This window comes from Macaca mulatta, chromosome 16 (genome assembly GCF_049350105.2).
Source record: "Macaca mulatta isolate MMU2019108-1 chromosome 16, T2T-MMU8v2.0, whole genome shotgun sequence".
Taxonomy (NCBI): Eukaryota; Metazoa; Chordata; class Mammalia; order Primates; family Cercopithecidae; genus Macaca; species Macaca mulatta.
The window spans coordinates 39,192,543-39,214,356 of NC_133421.1; the positions used below are offsets into that span (position 1 = coordinate 39,192,543).

Below are 21,814 nucleotides of genomic sequence, written 5' to 3' on the forward strand. Positions count from 1 at the left end.
CACTGTCATATTGGATTAGAGCCCATGCTAATCACCTCATTTTAAATTGATTACCTCTGTAAGGAACTTATTTCCAAATAAGATCACATTCTGAGGTACTGAGGGTTAGGACTTCAATATATTTTTGGAGGACACAACTCAATCCATAACAGATAACATTCAGGAAGTAAAAAGACAGCCCATAGAAGCTGGGCTTGGTGGCATGTGCCTGTAGTCCCAGCTACTTGGGAGGCTGAGGCCGAAGGATTGCTTGAGCCCAAGAAGTAGAGGCTATCGTGAGCTATGATCATGCCACTGCACTCCAGTGTGGGTGGCAGAAGGAGACCCCAGCCCCCAAAAAATAAATAAATAAAAAGATGATCCACAGAATGAGAGAAAATTTTTGTAAATCATATGATAAAGGTGTTATATCTAAAATATATAAAGAGCTCTTACAGCTAAATAGTAAAAAGACATATCATCCAAGTGAAAAATGGGGAAAGGATCTGAATGGACATTTCTCTAAAGAAGAGGAAATGGCTAACAAGCACATGAAAAGATGCTCAATATTGTTAGCCATTAGAGAAATGCAAGTCAATACCTCTTCTTACCCACTAGGATGACTGTAATTTAAAAAATGGAAAATATGCACAGGCAAAGATGTGGAGAAATTGAAACCTTTTTATGTACATTGCTGGTGGGGTGTAAAATGGTATAACTGCTTTGGAAAACAGTCTGGCAGTGCTTCAAAACATTAAATATAGAATTATAGTATGACCCAGCATTCCACTGCTAGGTATATACCCAAGAAAAATGGAAACATGTATTCACACAAAAACTTGTACATGAATATTTGTAGCAGCATTATTCATAATAGCCCCAAATGGAAACAACCAAAATGTCCATCAACTGATGAATGGGTTAACAAACTGATAAGTAGACATATAAAATCATACAGTGGAATATTATTCAGCCATAAAAAGTAATGAAATAATGATACATGGTACAACTTGAATGACCCTTAAAAACGTGCTAAGTGAAAGAAGTCACAAGAGACTACATAATGTATGATTCGGTTTATATGTAATGTTCAGAATAGGCAAACCCATAGAGACAGAAGGTAGATTGGTAGTTGCCTATGGTTTGGAGTGGGTGTAGGGAGTGGAGGTTGGGGAAAAATGGAGAATGCTAATAGATACAGAGTTTCCCTTTGGGGTGATGAAGTATCCTAAAATTTATTATGGTGGGTGGTTATACAACTCTGTGAATACTAAAAACCATTGAATTGTACACTTTAAATGGAGTCAATTGTGTGGAATGTGAATTATATCTCAATAAGGTAGATTTTGAAAACATAAAGAAGACTGAGGGGTGAAGCATCCATTCTCCATTCGTATATAAGTTAAAAAAAAAAGGTCTAAAAGTTATATACCAGGCCCGGTGTGATGGCTCACACCTGTAATCTCAACAATTTAGAAGGCCGAGATGGGCAGATTCCTTGAGCCCAGTAGTTCAAGACCAGCCTGGGCAACATAGTCAAACCCCATCTCTACAAAAAATACAAAAATTAGCTGGGTGTGTTGGTGCACGCCTATGGTCCCAGCTACTCAGGGTGAGGTGGAAGGATCACCTGAGCGTGGGGAGATTGAGGCTGCAGTGAGCTGTGTTTCCACTACTGCACTCCGAGCTGGGTGACAAAACAAGACCCAGTTTCAAACCAAAACAAAACCAAAGCCAAAGAGCATGCATATAATTATTACAGTAATCTAAAATTATGGTTTTTATTTGATAAAAGAGTGATGAGATGATAAGCCTTTAATTGGCATATTAAGTTTCTAGAAGGGGATCGTTTATTTTATTTTGTTTTTATTAAGACAGAGTCTTGCTTTGTCACCCAGGCTGCAGTGCAGTGGTGCAGTCATGGCTTACTGCAGCCTCAACCTCCCGGGGTCAAGCTATTTTCCTGTCTCAGCCTCCCAGGGAGCTGGTTCTACAGGCATCTAGCACCATACATGGCTTTTTTTTTTTTTTTCCATAGAGACAAGGTCTCACTGTATCCCCCAGGCTGTTCTTGAACTTCTGAGCTCAAGCAGTTCTCCAACCTTGACCTCCCAAAGTGTTGGGATTACAGGCGTGATCTTACCTGTCCCTGTTTATATATTTTAAAGTTAAATGGTTAATTATCTGTGGTAGAAAAATGAGAAATTATTCTTTTTATCTTTACATTTTCAGTACTTTTTTTCTCTTTCAAAAAGAGATAAATGAAGTTTTGACCATCTTTCAAAGCTCAATTTCTTCTAGGAAACTCCCCCTGCCACTCTGATCAGATGTAATCTTTCTCTCCTCTTGCTTTCAATGGTGTTTATTTGTGTCTCCATGGCAGTTTTTCTTACCCTTCATTGAGTTATCAGTTGGACGCCTACTGTATGCTAGATGCTAAGGACACAGACACACAAACTGTTTCAAGGAAACGTTGTCTTTAGGGAAGAAAAAGGTGCAATTGTAGTTGTAATGTAAGATAATTGTACAGAGGGCAGTCAGAGCACAGAGGGGCCATCTTATTCCTGCTAGAAGTCAGGGAAAGCTGCTTACTCTTATTCTGTGTGTATTATCTTTTTTGGACTTCAAGATCCTTGAAGGCATGAAACGAAAGTATGAATATGAACAGAAATGTTTTTTAGAGAGGGGTTCAGCTGGGTTTTATATTACTTGTAATTGTGAGTAATAAATGAAGTCAATATTTTCTTACAGAGCACATTTAATTTTGATTTTTTAAAATAGATTAAGTTCAGATAGTGAAAAATCAAAATGGCATAAAAAGCTATACACTGAAAAGTCTCACTACTCATAGCCCCACCCTACTCCTACGTCCACCCCTCACACACCCTGTTGGAAGCCACTTTTATTATTTTTCTGTATCTTCCCAGTATATATATATATATATATATATTTTTTTTTTTTTTTTTGATGGAGATACAAACAAATACAAGTAAAGATTCTTTTTGTTTTTCCAGGAAAATTCCCAGATGTTTCAAGGTAGACCTTGCAAGAATATGTATCCTAATGAATATTTTCCTCATGGAATAACAAATGGAGCTAGTTGGTATAATGTCCCAGGTAAAGATTCTTTTATATCAAGACCTTACAACTTGATGGCCTTTCTGCTTTCCTAGATGGTGCTGCTTGTTACTGATCTTTTAATTTTGAGGAATAATCATTATTTTTAAAACATAGTTTAAGTAGTTTAAAATATTTAAATAATCTTTTCAACTACTTTTGTGTTTGATGTACATTGAGGGTTGAGTAAGAATACTGCACTAAAACTTGATTAAAGGATTACATTTTACTTCTGGCTATTACAAAGAATCTTCCATGTGCTAATAGAAGAGTGTAAGCTATATTTGAGTTCTTAAACATGAAGGTGTAGGTGTTTTGCCCTCACATGAACATGTTATCAAAGTGCCCTTACATGAACACATTATCATTTTTCAATCAATGCTGATAAGAGATAAATTTGGCTTTTTACTAGGACTATTGCTTACTTTTTGAGATCTGAGCTGTTTAGAACTTCTTCAGAGTGATTAATTTTAATTTTTATCTTTTAGGAGGAATGCAGGACTGGAACTATTTACAAACAAATTGCTTTGAAGTGACTATTGAACTAGGTTGTGTGAAATATCCATTTGAGAAAGAGCTGCCAAACTTTTGGGAACAGAATCGAAGATCACTAATCCAGTTTATGAAACAGGTGACTATTCAGGGGAAAAGTATGAGATTTCTCCCAAGGGTGAAAAGATGTTTGTGTGTACACATGGTTTTTATGCAGTAATTTTAGAATATACTCTTTAAAATTTCAATTTGTTTTAATATATTTAACCAATTTGTAGATTCCAAGGTGTTTAATATATTTATCTAGAAAATTCATGGATGGAAATGAGTTTATCTGTATATGTGAGGAAAAGTTGAAAACGATTAAACAAGGTAGTGATATTTGGCCCTTAAGGATTAGTGGTCACTTTTTACCCTGTGTTTAAAAAAGACCAACATAAATTGGATACACACCTAATCCTTGGCCAAGTGATAGAAAGATGGGCTGTAGAGTAAATGTTTTTATTCTTTTTCTTACTGCCAGTGATTTACTGTGAAATGATTAATTTCCTTTTTTTTGGGTATGTGTGGTGGCCAATAGGTAAAGATTATAAGAAATACACTAATGTTAATTAGGATAATCAGACTAATACTTTATGCCAGTACATTTCTGCATTTTTCTTTTTCCTGAGTGGTGTGACATAAAGTCTGTGAGTTTTTTACTATATTTAAAGACATTTTATTCTGAAAAATTTTAAATATACAGAAAAGTTATGACTAGCCAATAATTATTCCTATACCTAGATTTAACATTTTTAACATTTTGTTGTATTTGCTTTATTTTAATGTAAATTTTATTTACACTCTGACATACACATACATATTTTTGACTGAACTATTTTAATATAAATTGCAGGTATGGTATTTTACCCCTAAATATTATTTCAGCATCTATCTCCTAAAAATAAGGAGCTACTACATACTGTAAGTGCTACTATCCTACCCAAGAAAATTAACAGCTATATTTAGCACATTCCGATGATTTCAGAATATATGACAGAATATATGTCATATATTCTGAAATCATCGGAATGTGCTAATGTTTAAACAGTGTTATTTATATTCTTCATGATAAAGAGAAACAAAGCCTATGAAAAATTAGCCTTCAGAAATATTTTAATGAACATTTACATTGAACTTCACTCTGAACTCCTAAATTCCTGTTTGTTCCATTTATTTGTGTTAACAATCTGTTATTTTGAATATGACCTCCCAAGATAATTAGATGATGATGTTTACTATTGAAATCTGGTGTCCTTGTACTTAATCCAGGTTCATCAGGGCGTCAAAGGATTTGTTCTAGATGCCACAGATGGCAGGGGTATATTAAATGCCACCATTAGTGTTGCTGAGATTAATCACCCAGTGACTACTTACAAAACTGGAGATTACTGGCGTCTCCTGGTTCCAGGAACTTATAAAATCACAGCATCTGCTCGAGGGTGAGTGACTGAATGCTTTGAAATAGAGTGCTTGGGGGACAGACAAACATGGCTCCATTCTGGAGGATTATTACCAGAACATTCTAGTTAAGCAACTTTGAATGGATTGCTGGGAAGTTTAGGGGCAGTTATACCTTTGCCTCTCCTTTAGTGGCAGATAGAGTACATGAAAAAAAAAAAAAAAAAGATTCCTGGAATAAATATTCTAGTTATTGCTTAGTTGACTCATTGTGACATGCTTCCAACCTGGACATTAGGCAAAACACTTTAGAATACACATCAAATCCTGATCCTCATGGCCTTAGGTTTTTTATTAAAAAGGAGAGTAAGGCTGAAGTAATTCTACAAAGTCAGTTCCAATTTGTAGTAGAATTTATTGGAAATGTGTTCAAGATAGTTTTTCCTTTAAAGGAGTAACAAAAGTGTTAGTTCATGAAGCACAAAGAACATAGAAAATGCATAGAAAGAATATTTATCATTCTCTTTATTTGCTAAATAAAAGCAAGCCCAAAGCAATGCAGTCTATTTAACATGCTAGTAACTTTTTTTTTTTGAGGCAGTGCCTCTCTCTATCACCCAGGCTGGAGGCACTATCTTAGCTCCCTGCAACTTCTGCCTCCTGGGGGGATGCTTGTGCCTCAGCCTCCCAAGTAGTTGATATTACTGGTGTGTGCCACCACACCTAGCTAATTTTTGTATTTTTAGTAGAGACAGGGTTTCTCTTGTAGTTTTCTTTTTTATCTTTTGATAAGTATAGATGTTACCACAGGACATTTTCCCTTCCTCCTGCTAGATAACTTATTTCTAAAGAGTTAGTTTGAATACCCATTGAAGTGTAAGGGTAAATATATGAAAACATTTTAGTCGTTGCCTTTGTTTTTTAATGGTTTTCAGATATCTAGTGGTCCATAAATGGATGGGTTAGAACCTCACACTAATGAGTAATGAGGTCTTTTCTGTGATTCTTCTATTTTGGCAGAGTGTTAACTAAAGCAGCAGAGGATCTGAGAAACAGGGTGAGAAGGATGTGTTTGGCAGAGAATGTCCTAACTTAGCACCCCTCCAACTTTTCCACCCATATACCCTGATAGAAGACAAGTGAATTTAAGTTCCAGGAGACATGGGAGTATCCACTACAAGCACTAAATTTCTTTTAAAGCCGTATAATTAATCTTAAAAACCTAGGCCAGGTGCAGTGGCTCAGGCCTGTAATCCCAGCACTTTGGGAGGCAGAGGCGGGTGGATCACTTGAGGTCAGAAGTTTGAGACCCACCTGTAAACATGTTGAAATCCTGTCTCTACTAAAAATACACAAATTATCCAGACATGGTGGTGGGCACCTGTAATCCCAGCTACTCAGGAGGCTAAGGCAGGAGAATCACTTGAACCCAGGAGGCGGAGTTGCAATGAACTGAGATGGTGCCACTGCACTCCAGCCTGGGTGACAGAGCAAGACTCCGTCTTAAAAAAAAAATTATGAAAAAAGTCCATGCATATTTTGTAGTATACCCATGTCTATTAATGTATTATTAATGTATTAAAAATAATAAATTACTCAATGTTAAAATTTTGTCTCTTTAGGAAGCTACACCACATTTATCCCAAGGATTCTCACGTTCTCTGTTCACCTGCCTTCCCAGGGTTTGGGTACTCCAGCTGCAGGAGTGTGGTTCTGATCTGTCTCCTTTGTCATAGGTATAATCCAGTTACCAAGAATGTGACTGTCAAGAGTGAAGGCGCTATTCAGGTCAACTTCACACTTGTTCGATCCTCAGCAGATTCAAACAGTGAATCAAAGAAAGGAAAAGGGGCTAGCACCAGCACCAGTGATGCCAGTGATCCAACTACTAAAGAGTTTGAAACTTTAATTAAAGACCTTTCAGCGGAGAATGGTTTGGAAAGCCTCATGTTACGCTCCTCCTCAAATCTGGCTCTTTATCGATACCATTCCTACAAAGACTTATCAGAGTTTCTGAGAGGACTTGTAATGAACTATCCACATATTACAAATCTTACCAAGTAAGTGTCACTTTCTACTGTCTTTTTTTTTTTTAAAGAGTAAAATCAGCATTAGCCATGTTGAATAGTTATTGTAATTTATATAGAAATATTTGGGAACAGAATGTACAGAGAGTTGGAGTTTACTTATTTTGCAACAGGTATTTGCTTGGAGATCTTTTTAATAGTGAATCTTGGGAACTTTAAGGAGAATTACTTGTTAGATGAGAAGTAGATAGCCTGTGCTTCCAGGAAATGTAAAATTGCTCTTCTTGATAATTATTTTGACTGATTGCAAAACCCTTTCCATCACTCAGCTACAGATCTATTAATATGCTCTGACTCAATATTGTTTAGTTTGTTTTATTTTGCTTGGGGCAAGTGAGGAATTTAGAACTATAAGCTCACCTGTTAGGGATTACGTGTAACTTTTTTTTTAAATTAGAAAATGAAGCTTAGTTGCTATCCTAATTCTAGTCTTTATTCACAGTCTCTTACTTGAAGTCTTAGGGACTTATGTGATTGTGGATCCCAGGGAGAATATGTAGTCCTGGCTGATGGAAAACTGATAGCTGAGATAGCCTTTACCTTCACTTTCTGGTGGTTGCTTGCCTCACTTGCACTGCTTCATTTTAGATTTTGTTACAGTTACTCCAAAATTATTTCTATGATTTGTCCATTCCTATGGTTGCCTGTTGTAGGTAAGGTCTTTACATTTTTCCTTGAGCTTATAGTTCTCTGCTGCAAACCTCGTGAACATTATTTAGCCTTTTACCTTTTTACTTTGTCTTTTTTCATTGGTCCTTTTAATTTCATTAGAAAACTTAGTTCCTCAAATTCTGATTTATAATGTTCATAGATGCAGAGTGTTAGTTTCTTTGGCAATACCAATTACTTTTCTTCCTTAACTGATTCTTGAATATTTCTGGCTATTTCAGGTTTAATATCATACAATCTTAGTACCATGGGGTTCATATTTTTTTAATTTTAAAATAAAACCAGGCTGGGCACAGTGGCTCACACTTGTAATCCCAGCACTTTGGGAGGTCCAAGTGGGAGGATCGCTTGAGGCCAGGAGCTCCAATTTACACTGAACTATGATCATACCACTGCACTCCAGCCTAGGTGACAGTAAGATCCTGTCTCTAAAACAAACAAAAATTGGACATTATTTTGCTGTCTGTTTACTTAGTTGATTTAATTTTTTTAACCTCCTGATTCAAGACACACTTTTTAGTTAAATATTTTCTCAAAATATGCCACACATGCCAGTGGTGGGGCACAAGAGAGTTTTAGGTGGTACACCAACAGGCACTAAGTACCATTGAATAGCATCATGAGAAAGCAATCGGGTTTCTGTTAATTTTTCTGAATTTAATATGATTATATTTTTTCTATCCAATTCTTGTAAATCTCCCTTTATGCTAAAGAAAGCAGACCTTAAGCTCAAAGCTCTTGGGTAAGCAGAGTATTTGACCATTGTTTAATTTTCATTGAATTGTTATTTTTTTCCCCACTCACAAATTATTTTTACTGTGAAACTGGTGTTGCATTTATAGTAAAATGTAACATGACTTATTTACAAATATTAATTTAGATTTAAAAAGGGAGGGCCAGGGTGGTGGCTTATGCTGTAATCCCGGGACTTTGGGAGACTGAGGTGGGAGAATCACTTGAGGCCAGAAGCACTTGAAACCAGCCTCAGCAATATAGCAAGTCCCTGTCTCTACAACATTTTTTAAAGAAATTATCCAGGCATGGTGGCACAAACCTGTAGTACTACTCCCTTAGGGGACTGAGGCCAGAGGATCACTCAAGCCCTGGAATTTGAGGCTGCAATGAGCTATGATCAAGCCATTGCATTCCAGCTTGGGTGACATAGTAAGACCCTGTCTCTTAAAAATATAATAATAATAATAATGATAATAATAATATAAATAAATAAATAAGGGAGGTTAGCTGCATTCATACATAAATATTTCTGTAATAAAAATTTAATTTGTGAGTTAGAACAAAAGATATATATTAACTAAATAGTAGTATAGATTAAAGAAGATAGGGCAAATATTGTGATGATTGTATGAGAATGACTGAATTTGGAAGGATGGTAGACTAAATCATAATCTTTCGTAAACCTGATAATATCATCTATTTGATGTTCTTTGGTCAAGGAAAACTAATTTTCTTAAGGTTTTCTGATACAGTGATTCACTCTTTAAAGACTTTTTAAAACTTTTTGTGTTTTATTTTCATTTCTATTTTTAAAGTCCATAAGTCAACGTTAACATAGTGCTTGATTACTTGCTGATATTTTTGTTTCTGGTTTTTGAAAGTTTGGGACAGAGCGCTGAATACCGTCACATTTGGTCCCTTGAAATCTCCAATAAGCCCAATGTATCTGAGCCTGAAGAACCAAAGATTCGTTTTGTTGCTGGTATCCATGGAAATGCGCCAGTTGGAACTGAACTGCTTTTGGCTCTGGCAGAATTTCTCTGCCTGAACTACAAAAAGAACCCAGCTGTTACCCAAGTAAGAGAATAGCTGGGGTTGACATGCTTTAAAAGGAAAAAGCTGAACATTAATATCAGGGCAGCATTTTTAAAATTTTTAATTTCTTGCTAGATTTTACAGTCACTTATAGTACATTATGAACTTTACTCTTTAAAAATGAACCATCTTTGTAGTATATACCCTTTGTTAATAGTGCCTTTCTATTATATTTCCTTGTATGTCTTGAGAGGCATACAGGAAAGAATACTAAAAATTTACATTCAATTTCCTACTCCGTCATTTAATAGCCACACTACCCTTCCAGTCTTTGTTCATAGTTGTTTACTTTTTTTTTTTTTTTTTTTGAGACGGAGTCCTGCTGTATCACCCAGGCTTGAGTGCAATGGTAGATCTTGGCTCACTGCAACCTCCGCCTCCTGGGTTCAAGCAGTTATCCCACTTCAACTTCCTGAGTAGCTGGGACTACAGATTTTTTTTATATTTTTAGTAGAGACAGTGTTTTGCCATGTTGGCCACGCTGGTCTCAAACTCGTGACCTCAGGTAATCCTGCCTTGGCCTCCCAAAGTGCTGGGATTACAGGCGTGAGCCGTGGAGCCTGGCCAGTTTTTTACATTCTAACTTGAGGAACTTCCATTCTGAATTACTTATAACTAGGATACTATATTGAAAAATCTAGGCCGGGCGCGGTGGCTCAAGCCTGTAATCCCAGCACTTTGGGAGGCTGAGACGGGCAGGTCACGAGGTCAGGAGATCGAGACCATTCTGGCTAACCCGGTGAAACCCCGTCTCTACTAAAAAAATACAAAAAAACTAGCCGGGCGAGGTGGTGGGCGCCTGTAGTCCCAGCTGCTCGGGAGGCTGAGGCAGGAGAATGGCGTGAACCCGGGAGGCAGAGCTTGCAGTGAGCTGAGATCCGGCCACTGCACTCCAGCCTGGGTGACAGAGCGAGACTCCGTCTCAAAAAAAAAAAAAAAAAAGAAAAATCTAGTGAAAGTCTAGTTTTTCAATATAGTTTTCCTTTTCATGTAATACATAAAAAATTATTGGACATCTTGGCTGCTAAGAGATTTTAGAAAAAGCAATATGGTATTATCTACTTGAGCCATCTGTGATTACAAAAAAGAACTTTGACCAGGGTGTGATGACTCATGCCTGTAATCACAACACTTCAGGGGGCTAAAGAGAAGAGGACCACTTGATGCCAGACGGTTGAGACCAGCCTGAGCAACAGAGTGATACCCTGTCTCTACAAACATTTTAAAAATTAGCTGGGCATTGAGGTGCACACCTGTAATACTAGCTACTTGGGAGGCTAAAGTGGGAGGATCACTTGAGCCTCGTAGGTCAAGACTGCAGTGATCTGTGATTGCACCACTGTATTCCAGCCTGGGTAACAGGCCGAAATCTCGAAAACAAACAAAACAACTTTGACCCACAGGCTTGGGCATGTATGATTAAGCATCCTAGTTGTAGGTTGCCTTAGAGAAGGGAAGAAAAGAGTGCATCCTTCTAAAACACTCACTAATTGGCACTGTCCATAGTGGACTTAGGAAAGGGAAAAAGAACTGATATTTATTGAATACATATTATGTGCCAGGTAATATACCATGTATATTATATAGATCATTATATCCTCAACCATGTGATAATGATTATCTCCATTTTATAAATGTAGAAACTGAGGCAGTCCCGCAGCTAGAAACTGGTAAAACTAGAATTTAAACCCAAGTATGTCTACTCCAAAGCCCAGTGCAGTTCTGCCTCCCCAAAACAAATTTGGAAAGAATTGATGTCATGATTAGGATCGGAAGTGACCTGTGTAATTAGGTGACATGCATTTAAATCAGACCGACCAAAAATTGTTATCTTCCTTTGTGGGACAGGTGCTCTGTGTTGTGAACTCACTCAACTCTGCCATTAGAGCACAAAAGCAGTCATATGTAAATGAATAGTCATGGTTATGTGTCAGTAAAACTTTATATACAATAGCAGGCACCAACTGAATTTGGCCGGCAGTTAGTGGTTCCTGACCCCTGTTCTAAGTCACTGGGAGGTCTCTGGGAACATTAGCTGTACAGTAGTTTTTTGCTTATTTTTAATATATTTGAAGCAAAAGGAAATTTTATTTTTTATTTTTTCGTTCATTTTAGTTCTGCCTTTTACGTTAACTGTGTGTAGAATAAACAACAGACTTTCCATTTGAGGCATGAGAGGGTACCCATTGATTCTACACACAGCTAGTAACTCATTAATTTCTGTTTCTGCTTTAGTTGGTTGACAGGACTAGGATTGTGATTGTCCCTTCTCTAAATCCAGATGGGCGAGAGAGAGCTCAAGAGAAAGACTGTACTTCAAAAATAGGACAAACGAATGCTCGTGGCAAAGATTTGGATACAGACTTCACAAGTAAGGCTAATTTTTAGGTCATTAAAATACTTAGGAGATAATTTCTTTTTGCTGGAAGATTGGTTGATCCTATTTTGTCAGTGAGTAATGAAGTACTTTCTTGTCTGGTTTATGAATATGAGGTATAAATGAATACAGACATCCGGAAAACTTTTTGAATTTTTCTCCATTATTATTTGCAAAAATAATTAAAATTTTTCATATAAATTCAATCCATTATATCGGGATGTTTCTTCACTAGTTGTGTAGAGATGTGTATTCTCTCTCCCCTCCTATGTGTGTGTATACACACATGACACACATATATGTGTATATTGATTTGAAGAGCCCTGTTTCTTATTTACTTAAATGGGATCACCAACTGTATACATTATTCTATAACCTTTTTCATTAAATGTGTATCATTGACATCTTTCAATTTCAGTACTTACAGATCTCTAACATTCTTCTTTTTTTTTTTTTGAGACAGAGTCTCACTCTGTTGCTCAGGCTGGAGTGTGATGGTTTGATCTTGGCTCACCTCTGCCTCTCAGGTTAAGCAATTTTCCTGTCTCAGCCTCCTGAATAGCTGGGATTATAGGCACCTGCCACCATGCCTGGCCAATTTTTGTATTTTTAGTAGAGACGAGGTTTTATCATGTTGGTCAGGCTGGTCTTGAACTCCTGACCTCGGGTGATCTGCCTGGCTCAGCCTCCCAAAGTGTTGGGATTACAGGCATTAGCCACTGTGCCAGGCTCAACATTCTTTTTTAATGGCATCTAGTATGCCATTAATCTATGACAGTACTCTAATTTATTCAACCATTTTCTACCGATAGATATTTACTTTATTTCTGGCCACTTGCTTTTTTGCTTTTGTAAACAGTGCTGCAGAGAACAGCCAGCTTTCTGAAACTAATTTTCTTCCAAAGATATCATATTAGTCCATTTTCACACTGCTGATAAAGGCATACCCAAGACTGGGAAGAAAAGGATTTTTAATTTGACTTACAGCTCTACATGGCTGGGGAGGTTTCACAATCATGGCGGAGGATGAAAGGCACTTCTTACATGGTGGCAGCAAGAGAGTATGAGAAGGAAGCAAAAGCAGATCTGATAAACCCATCAGATCTCGTAAGACTTATTCACCATCACGAGAATAATACAGGAGAGACCCACCCCCATGATTCAGTTACCTCCCACTGAGTCCCTCCCACAACAAGTGGGAGTTCTGGGAAATAAAATTCAAGTTGAGATTTGGATGGGGACACAGCCAAACCATATCATTCTGCCACTGGTCCCTCCCACATCTCATGTCCTCACATTTCAAAACCAATCATGCTTTCCCAACAGTCCACCGAAGTCTTATTTCAGCATTAACTCAAAAGTCCACAGTCCAATATCTCATCTGAGACAAGTCCCTTCTGCTTATGAGCCTGTAAAATCAAAAGCAAGTTAGTTACTTCCTAGATAAAATAGGGGTACAGGCATTGGGTAAATACAGCCATTCCAAATGGGAGAAATTGGCCAAAACGGAGGGGCTACAGGCCCCATACGAGTTCAAAATCAAGCAGGGCAGTCAAATCTTAAAAGTTCAAAAATTTGGGCCGGGCGCAGTGGCTCAAGCCTGTAATCCCAGCACTTTGGGAGGCCGAGGCGGGCGGATCACAAGGTCAGGAGATCGAGACCACAGTGAAACCCCGTCTCTACTAAAAATACAAAAAATTAGCCGGGCGCGGTGGCGGGCGCCTGTAGTCCCAGCTACTCAGGAGGCTGAGGCAGGAGAATGGCGGGAACCCGGGAGGCGGAGCTTGCAGTGAGCCGAGATCGCGCCACTGCACTCCAGCCTGGGCAACAGCGTGAGACTCCGTCTCAAAAAAAAAAAAAAAAAAAGTTCAAAAATTTTCTCCTTTGACTCCATGTTTTGCATCTAGGTCATGCTGATGCAGGAAGTAGGTTCCCATGGTCTTGGGCAGCTCTACCCCTGTGGCTTTACAGGGTACAGTCTCTCTCCCAGCTGCTTTCACCAACTGGCATTGAGTGTCAGTGGCTTTTCCAGGGGCATAGTGCAAGCTGTCGGTGGATCTACCATTCTGGGGTCTGGAGAACAGTGGCCTTCTTCTCACAGCTCCATTAGGTGGTACCTCAGTAGGGACTCTGTGTGGGGACTCTGATCCCACATTTCCCTTCTCCACTGCCCTAGCAGAGGTTCTCCATGAAGGGCCTGCCCCTGCGGCAAACTTTTGCCTGGACATCCAAGCTTTTCCATACATCTCTTGAAATCTAGGTGGAGGTTCCCAAACATAAATTCTTGGCTTTTTTGCACCTGCAGGCTCAACACCACATGGAAGCTGCCAGGTCTTGGGGCTTCCATCCACTGAAGCAGCAGCCTGAGCTGTACCTTGGCCCCATTTAGTCACAGCTGGAGCAACTAGGAGGCAGGGCACCAAGTCCCTAGACTGCCCCCAGCACAGGGACCCTGAGCCTGGCCCACAAAACCACTTTTTCCTCCTGGGCCTCCAGGCCTTTGATGGAAGGGGCTGCCGGGAAGGTCTCTGACATGGCCTGGAGATATGTTCCCCATGGTCTTGGGCATTAACATTAGGCTCCTTGCTACTTATGCAAATTTCTGCAGCTGGGTTGAATTTCTCCCCAGAAAATGGGTTTTTCTTTTCTGCATAGTCAGGCTGCAAATTTTCCAAACTTTTATGCTTTGTTTCCCTTATGAAACTGAATGCCTTTAACAGCACCCATGTCACCTCTTGAATGCTTTGCTGCTTAGAAATTTCTTCCACCAGATACCCTAAGTAGTCTCTCTCAGGTTCAAAGTTCCAAAAATCTCTGGGGTCTCTTTGCTAAATGAGGGGCAAAATGCTGCCAGTCTCTTTGCTAAAACATAACAAGAATCACCTTTGCTCCAGTTCCCAACAAGTTCATTATCTCCATCTGAGACCACTTCAGTCTGGACCTTATTGGTCATATCACTATCAGCACTTTTGTCAAAGCCATTCAACAAGTCTCTAGGAAGTTCTACACTTTCCCACGTTTCCCTGTCTTCTTCGGAGCCCTACAAACTGTTCCAACCTCTGCCTGTTACCCAGCTCCAAAGTTGCTTCCACATTTTTGGATATATTTTCAGCAACACCTGACTCTATTGGTACCAATTTACTGTATTAATCTGTTTTCACGCTGCTAATAAAGACATACTTGAGACTGGGAAGAAAAGGAGATTTAATTGGACTTACAGTCCCACATGGCTGGGGAGGTTTCACAATCATAGCGGAGGATGAAAGGCACTTCTTACATGGCAGTGGCAAGAGAGAATGAGAAGGAAGTGAAAGTGGAAACCCCCGATAAACCCATCAGATCTTGTGAGACTTATTCACTATCACAAGAATAGCATGGGAAAGACCCGCCCCCATGATTCAGTCACCTCTCACTGGGTGCCTCCCACAGCACATGGGAATTCTGGGAGATGCAATTCAAGTTGAGATTTGGGTGGGGGTACAGCCAAACCATATCAGATAGGTTATTTATATATTCCCTAAATTATTTTGTAAAGCAGGATATGCGTATTCTTTTTGTTTTTTTAAATAAGATTTTTCTTTAACTTGCTTAGAGTCATTAGTATATACATATCCTGAAGTACATAATAGAACTCATACTAACCTACCTTCTGTAATGTATCTTTCTTGCTTGAGATAGTAGCTTATGGAGAAATAAAATATTTATCTGCAAATTTTTAAGTTAGCATTTTGATTGTATTCAAGTAGAGAGTATTTCCTTAGATACTCATACGAAGATTTAAAATTTGATATTTTATATTTGACTTTTCTCTTTTTTAGATAATGCCTCCCAACCTGAGACTAAAGCCATCATTGAAAATTTGATTCAAAAACAGGACTTTAGTCTTTCTGTTGCCTTAGATGGTGGTTCCGTGCTGGTCACATATCCTTATGACAAGCCAGTACAGACAGGTATGTAGAATGTCATTTCATATATATACTATTTAAGCTTAGGTAGCAAATCCCAATTAAGTAATGTCCCTTCCACATTTTTATAAATAGTGAGCATTTGAGCACACTCTGTGAGCAAATTACCAACCAAAGAAGACTGTACATATATCAGCAGTTCAGTTACTTGGAGAAGAGAGCTCAGATCTAATGGAAGCCCAGCTTTATTGAGTCTAGCTATCTTGTTCCATATGTTCCCTTTAGTCCACAACCATTTACTGAAAAATTATTATGTCTGTAAATACTGAGAATGTAAAAGTGAGTATGACACTTTACATTCTCTGTGCCTCATGAAACTCCTATGTAACCAAACACTAACAGTACAGATTTGTCCTCTCCTGTTTTAAACTTTGACTAAGTGGTTGCATCTTATGGTGAGTTAAACAGTTGATGGTTTAGTCTCTGTGGGGTTGCAGTATATGGAGATAGTTTGGGTGGTTTTCAGTGCATCCTAATAACAAAGAATATTGTTATTAGGTTACAGTTGTCCCAAAATGCAGTAAGACATATCAAAACAAGTTTGTAGTTTAGTGTAATAGTCTGTTATGAAAACTCACCATTAGAACCTTTTAATGTAAGGAGGATGTTGGTCTTCTTCGTGTGATTATCTTAGGCAAATAAAACCTTTCAGGGTTATTTATAGTAACAGTATACTTAAGCAGAGTGCAAAATTTATTAGGAGAAAAAGATGACTTGTATACATGAAAGTTAACTTGGGGAAAAAATCATTGGATTTCTCCACCGACTTCTAATTTTTTCTTTCTACAGTGGAAAATAAAGAGACTCTGAAGCATCTGGCATCTCTTTATGCAAATAATCATCCATCCATGCACATGGGTCAGCCCAGTTGCCCGAATAAATCAGGTAAGTGTTTTCCATACCTTTTGTTATTGCTGTTATTGTTGCTTTTGTGGGGAAAGGAGTTTCACCTTAAGGTCTGCTTGATTCCACATTTCTCAATGCTTTTATAGATGAGAATATTCCAGGAGGAGTAATGCGTGGAGCAGAATGGCATAGTCACCTGGGCAGCATGAAGGTATGCTTTCTAGAACATGGTTAGAATGGAGTTATGGCCAGGCACGATGTCGTACGTGTAATCCCAGTGCTTTGGGAGGCCAAGGCAGGTGGATTATCTGAGATTGGGAGTTCGAGACCAGCCTGGCCAACATGCGAAACCCCGTTTCTACTAAAAATATAAAAATTAGCTGGGTGTGGTGGCAGATGCCTGTAATCCCAGCTACTTGGGAGGCTGAGTCAGGAGAATCACTTGAACCTGGGAGGCGGAGGTTGCAGTGAGTCTAGTCGAGATCGTGCTACTGCACTCCAGCCTGGGCAACAGAGTGAGACTCCATCTCAAAAAAAAAAAAAAAAAGTGGAGTTTATGAATATCGGCCATTGAGTGCAAGAATAGGTGACTTTTCTGGTATTGTAAAATGAATGGCATCTGGCTCATGGCTTTCTTGACATGTTTAGCCCTTAAATTAACCCGAGAGTACTTTTTTTGGCCATTTTAACCATTTTTAATTGTACAGTTCAGTGACATTAATTAAATGTTGTGCCCCCAAAACCATATCTATTTCCAAAACTTCATTTGCCCCAGACAGAAACTCTGTATCCACTAAGCAGTAACTCCCTATTCCCCTCTCCCACGACTCCTGGAACCCCTGTCTACTTTCTATTTGCCTATTCTATATATTTCATGTAAGTAGAATCATACAATATTTACCCTTTCACTTAGCAAAATGTTTTTAGGATTCATCCATTTTAGAGCATGTATCATTACTTCATTCCTTTTTATGGCTGAATAATATTCCATTTATGTTTATACCACATTTTGTTTGTTAATTCATGTATTGATGGGCACTTGGATTTCTGCTTTTTGGCTATTGCGAATGATGTTGCCATGAACATTGGTATTGCAGGTATCTGTTTGAACCCCATGCTGCCTTGAGCCTTGGTATTACAAGTATCTGTCACTTCTTTGGGGTAGATACCTAGGAGTGGAATTACCTGGTTATGTTGTAATTCTATGTTTCACCTTTTGAGGAACCACCAAACTGTTTTCCACAGCAGCTGCACCATTTTACATTCCTTACCAGCATTGTTTGAGGGTTCCAATTTTTCCCATATCCTCTCCTTACTAACACTTATTTTCGTTGTTGTTTTGTTTGTTTGTTTGTTTGTTTGTTTTAACAGAGTCTCACTTTGTTGCTCAGGCTGGAGTGCAGTGGCTATGACTCCTTCGCAGCTTATTGCAGCCTCAACCTCCCAGGCCTAAGTGATCCCCCCACCTCAGCCTCTGGGAGTAGCCACCACCACCCGCATGCACCACCATGCTGGACCAATTATTTTAAATTCTTTGTAGAGACAGGGTCTCCTTTTGTTGCCTAGGCTGGAGTTCTTTATATGTTAATATAAAAGGCTGAACGTGGTGGTGGCTCACGTCTATAATCCCAGAACTTTGGGAGGCTGAGGCAGGAGGATCACCTGAGGTCAGGAGTTCGAGACCAGCCTGGCCAACATGGTAAAACCCGTCTCTACTAAAAATACAAAAAAATTCGCTGGGCGTGGGGGCAGGCACCTGTAATCCCAGCTACTTGGGAGGCTGAGGCAGGAGAATCTCTTGAACTAGGGAGGTGGAGGTTTCAGTGAGCCAAGATCATACCATTGCACTCCAGCCTGGGCAACAAGCACGAAACTCCATCTCAAGAAAAACAAATAAACAAACAAAAACCATTCTGGATGCTATGTATTCTAGATATGAAATTCTTATCAGATACATGATTTGCAAGTATTTTCTCCTATTCTGTAGGTTACCTTTTAAATTTCTTGATTATGTCCTTTGATACACAAGAGTTTTTAATTGTGATGAAATCCAATGTATCTGTTTTTGTTGTTGCTTTTGCAATTGTTATCCTATCTAAGGATCTGTTGCTAAATCCAAGGTCATGAAGATTCCCCGCCCCCCCCATGTTTTCTTTTCTTTTTTCTGTTTTTTGGAGGGCAGATGTGGGATGAGTTGGGGGGCAGGGTGCATGCCCCTCCCCACCACCGCCCCACTCCATGCCACCTATGCTTGCGTTTTCTTTGAAGAGTTTTATGGACTGGGCACGGTGGCTCAGGCCTGTAATCCGAGCACTTTGGGAGGCCAAGGTGGGTGGATCATTTGATGTCAGGAGTTCAAGACCAGCCTGGCCAACATGGTGAAACCCCATATACTAAAAATACAAACATTAGCCGGGCTGTAGTGCCGCGCACCTGTAATCCCAGCTACTCGGGAGGCTGCGGCAGGAGAATGGCTTGGGAGGGAGAGATTGCGATAAGCCGAGATCTCGCCACTGCACTCCAGTCTGGGCAACAGAGTGAGATCCTGTCTCAAAAAAAAAAAAAAAATTATGGCTCAAGCTGTCGTATTTTGGTCATTGATGCAATTTATTTTTTATGGCATGAAGTAGGAGTTCAGCTTCGTTTGTTTGTATGTAGAAATTCAGTTGTCTCAGCACTATTTGTTGAAAGACTATTTTTTCCCCACTGAATGGTTTTGGTACCCTTGTCAAAAATGAGTTTACCATAGATGTGTGGGTTTATTTCTGTACTCTCAATTCTATTCCATTGGTCTATGTGTTTGCCTTTATGCCAGTATCACTGTTTTGATTAATGTAGGTTTGTTGTGGTAAATTGTAAAATTGGAACGTGTGAGTCCTTCAACTTTATTGTTCTTAAAGATTGTTTTGGCTATTCAGGGCCCCTTGTCATTCCATTTGAATTTGAGCGTTGGCTTTTCTTTTTCTGAGAAAAGGGATGTTGGAATTTTGTTAGAGGTTGTGTTGAAACCATAGATCACTTTGTGTAGTATTGACATCTCTACAATATTGTCCTCCCATCCATTTATTTAGGTCTTCTTTAATTTCTGACAGCATTTTAATTCACTGTCTATCCACTTCAAATTAGGCAGGAGTTGTTAGCAGATGGGTGGGTGGCTGATCATTTTATTCACATGTGCAACCAGAAAATTGACTTCATTCCCATTTCTGCCTGTCTTCTGTCCTTTATTTACTAAGAACTTACTACTGGGAGGCACTTTGCCATATTAGTGATAAAATATATTGCCTGGCCTATTGTACGAATTAACTGTGTTACATAATTAATTGATTTGATGTAGAAGAGAGTAGCTCTCAACAGGCCATGAGAAATTAAAGACACAAAAAATTATATGTAGTCAGAGATACAGCCTTTTTCTCTGTAGAGGAGATGGCATTTGGGCTGCAGAGATTGTGAAGCAGAACATTCCAGAAAGAGGAAGCAGTACATAGCGGCAGTCCAATTTAGTTAGAGTATGGAGTGTAATGCAGAGCCGCAAAAGGTTAAGAATGGAAAGAGTACTGGTTGCTTTGAATGCTTTGTTTTAATAAGAATGGGAAACTATGAGGTTTTGAGCAGGGATAACAATATTGACATGATCTGAGCTATGCTATGGGAAAACTAATCTCTAAATAATCAGTTAAGATAGTTTGGAGGAAGAGACACTGGTACAGGGAGACTGGTTTGGAATTGTCCAGACAAAAAGTAATGAGGGCCTAGGTTATGCTAGTGGCAAGGAGAGTAGAGTCAGAGGATGACATTTTAGAGGTTCTAGAGAGGTAGAATTGACAAGATTCAGCAAATTATGGATGATAGTGAGATAGAGAAGTCAAAGACAAGACGTTTCATGGCTATGTGAGAAAATGAGTTAATATCATTAACTGAGTTAGGAAAAAGAAGATATTTTGGGAAAAGGTGGTAAGTTGGGTTTTTGAACCTGTCTGCACAGGTTTTGAGCAGGGATAACAATATTGACATGATCTGAGCTATGCTATGGGAAAACTAATCTCTAATCAGTTAAGATAATTTGATAAATGCTATATTGCAGGGAGTGGGTATTGTTACCAGCAGGGGTCCAGGTTGAGGGTATCAGAGGGCTAATGATTATTATCTCCAGAGCTTCAAGAACAACTGTGACGTTTCTGGGTTTTAAGGGAAGCTGACCCTCTTCTGCATGAACTTATTGATTCATTTCTTCAGCAAACCCGAATAAACCCCATCTAACTGGCACTACCAGGCACAGTGGGAAGCACTGAAGATAGGAAAGTGAATTCGACATAGCCCCTGTCCTCAAGGGCTCTCATAGAGTTTGTGACTGATTATAATACAGAGAGGTTTATTTATACTTGTCATAAAATGCTTTACAGCTTCTTTGTTTACATCAGCTACATTTTCTTTTCATTTACTCCATTTGTTGTATTACAATGCCTCATTCTTTCTTTTACTTACTAATTTTCCCACATTTGATTTTGAACTTTATATTTTAGGATTATAGCGTCACCTATGGCCATTGTCCGGAAATCACAGTATACACAAGCTGCTGTTACTTTCCTAGTGCTGCACAGCTCCCTTCCTTGTGGGCAGACAATAAGAGATCTCTTCTTAGTATGTTAGTGGAGGTGAGTCTTTTCCTTTTAACTAGAGGCAAACTCCCAGGAATGTGTTCAGTGAAAACCTTTATCGAAACATTGTCTTTTACCAAAAATGTATATTATTTATTTTAAATTTATATAGAAGAGTTTTGGTTATTTTATGTTTCCTAAATAGATGCCATTCATTCACATCTCTGGAATCTGCTATAATTTAGGTAACTTGACCTTGCAAGATGCTGCAAGTTCTTTAATTTGAATATCACAGAGTTACTGGAGTAGTATACCATAGTGGGAAGGACATCACTCAAGGCATTAGAAGGTTGGGTTCTAATGCTTCAGGCTGTGACAGTATCAGAGTTCTCTTTTATGTCCAGCTCTGTGACC

At 38.8% G+C, this 21,814-nt stretch overlaps 1 protein-coding gene across 2 annotated transcripts in view; it reads left to right on the forward strand.

Annotated features, from left to right (window-relative positions):
- The window catches only part of CPD (carboxypeptidase D), a 97,374-nt gene that overhangs the window by 64,235 nt on the left and 11,325 nt on the right, over window positions 1-21,814 (forward strand). For both annotated transcript variants that reach the window (XM_015118974.3, XM_077970732.1), the window contains exons 9-18: window positions 2,994-3,096; window positions 3,585-3,727; window positions 4,900-5,069; window positions 6,765-7,088; window positions 9,401-9,596; window positions 11,850-11,985; window positions 15,810-15,941; window positions 16,746-16,841; window positions 16,949-17,013; window positions 21,326-21,457. In XM_015118974.3, the coding sequence (XP_014974460.2) occupies window positions 2,994-3,096; window positions 3,585-3,727; window positions 4,900-5,069; window positions 6,765-7,088; window positions 9,401-9,596; window positions 11,850-11,985; window positions 15,810-15,941; window positions 16,746-16,841; window positions 16,949-17,013; window positions 21,326-21,457 (1,497 nt within the window). The remainder of the gene's footprint in view (window positions 1-2,993; window positions 3,097-3,584; window positions 3,728-4,899; window positions 5,070-6,764; window positions 7,089-9,400; window positions 9,597-11,849; window positions 11,986-15,809; window positions 15,942-16,745; window positions 16,842-16,948; window positions 17,014-21,325; window positions 21,458-21,814) is intronic.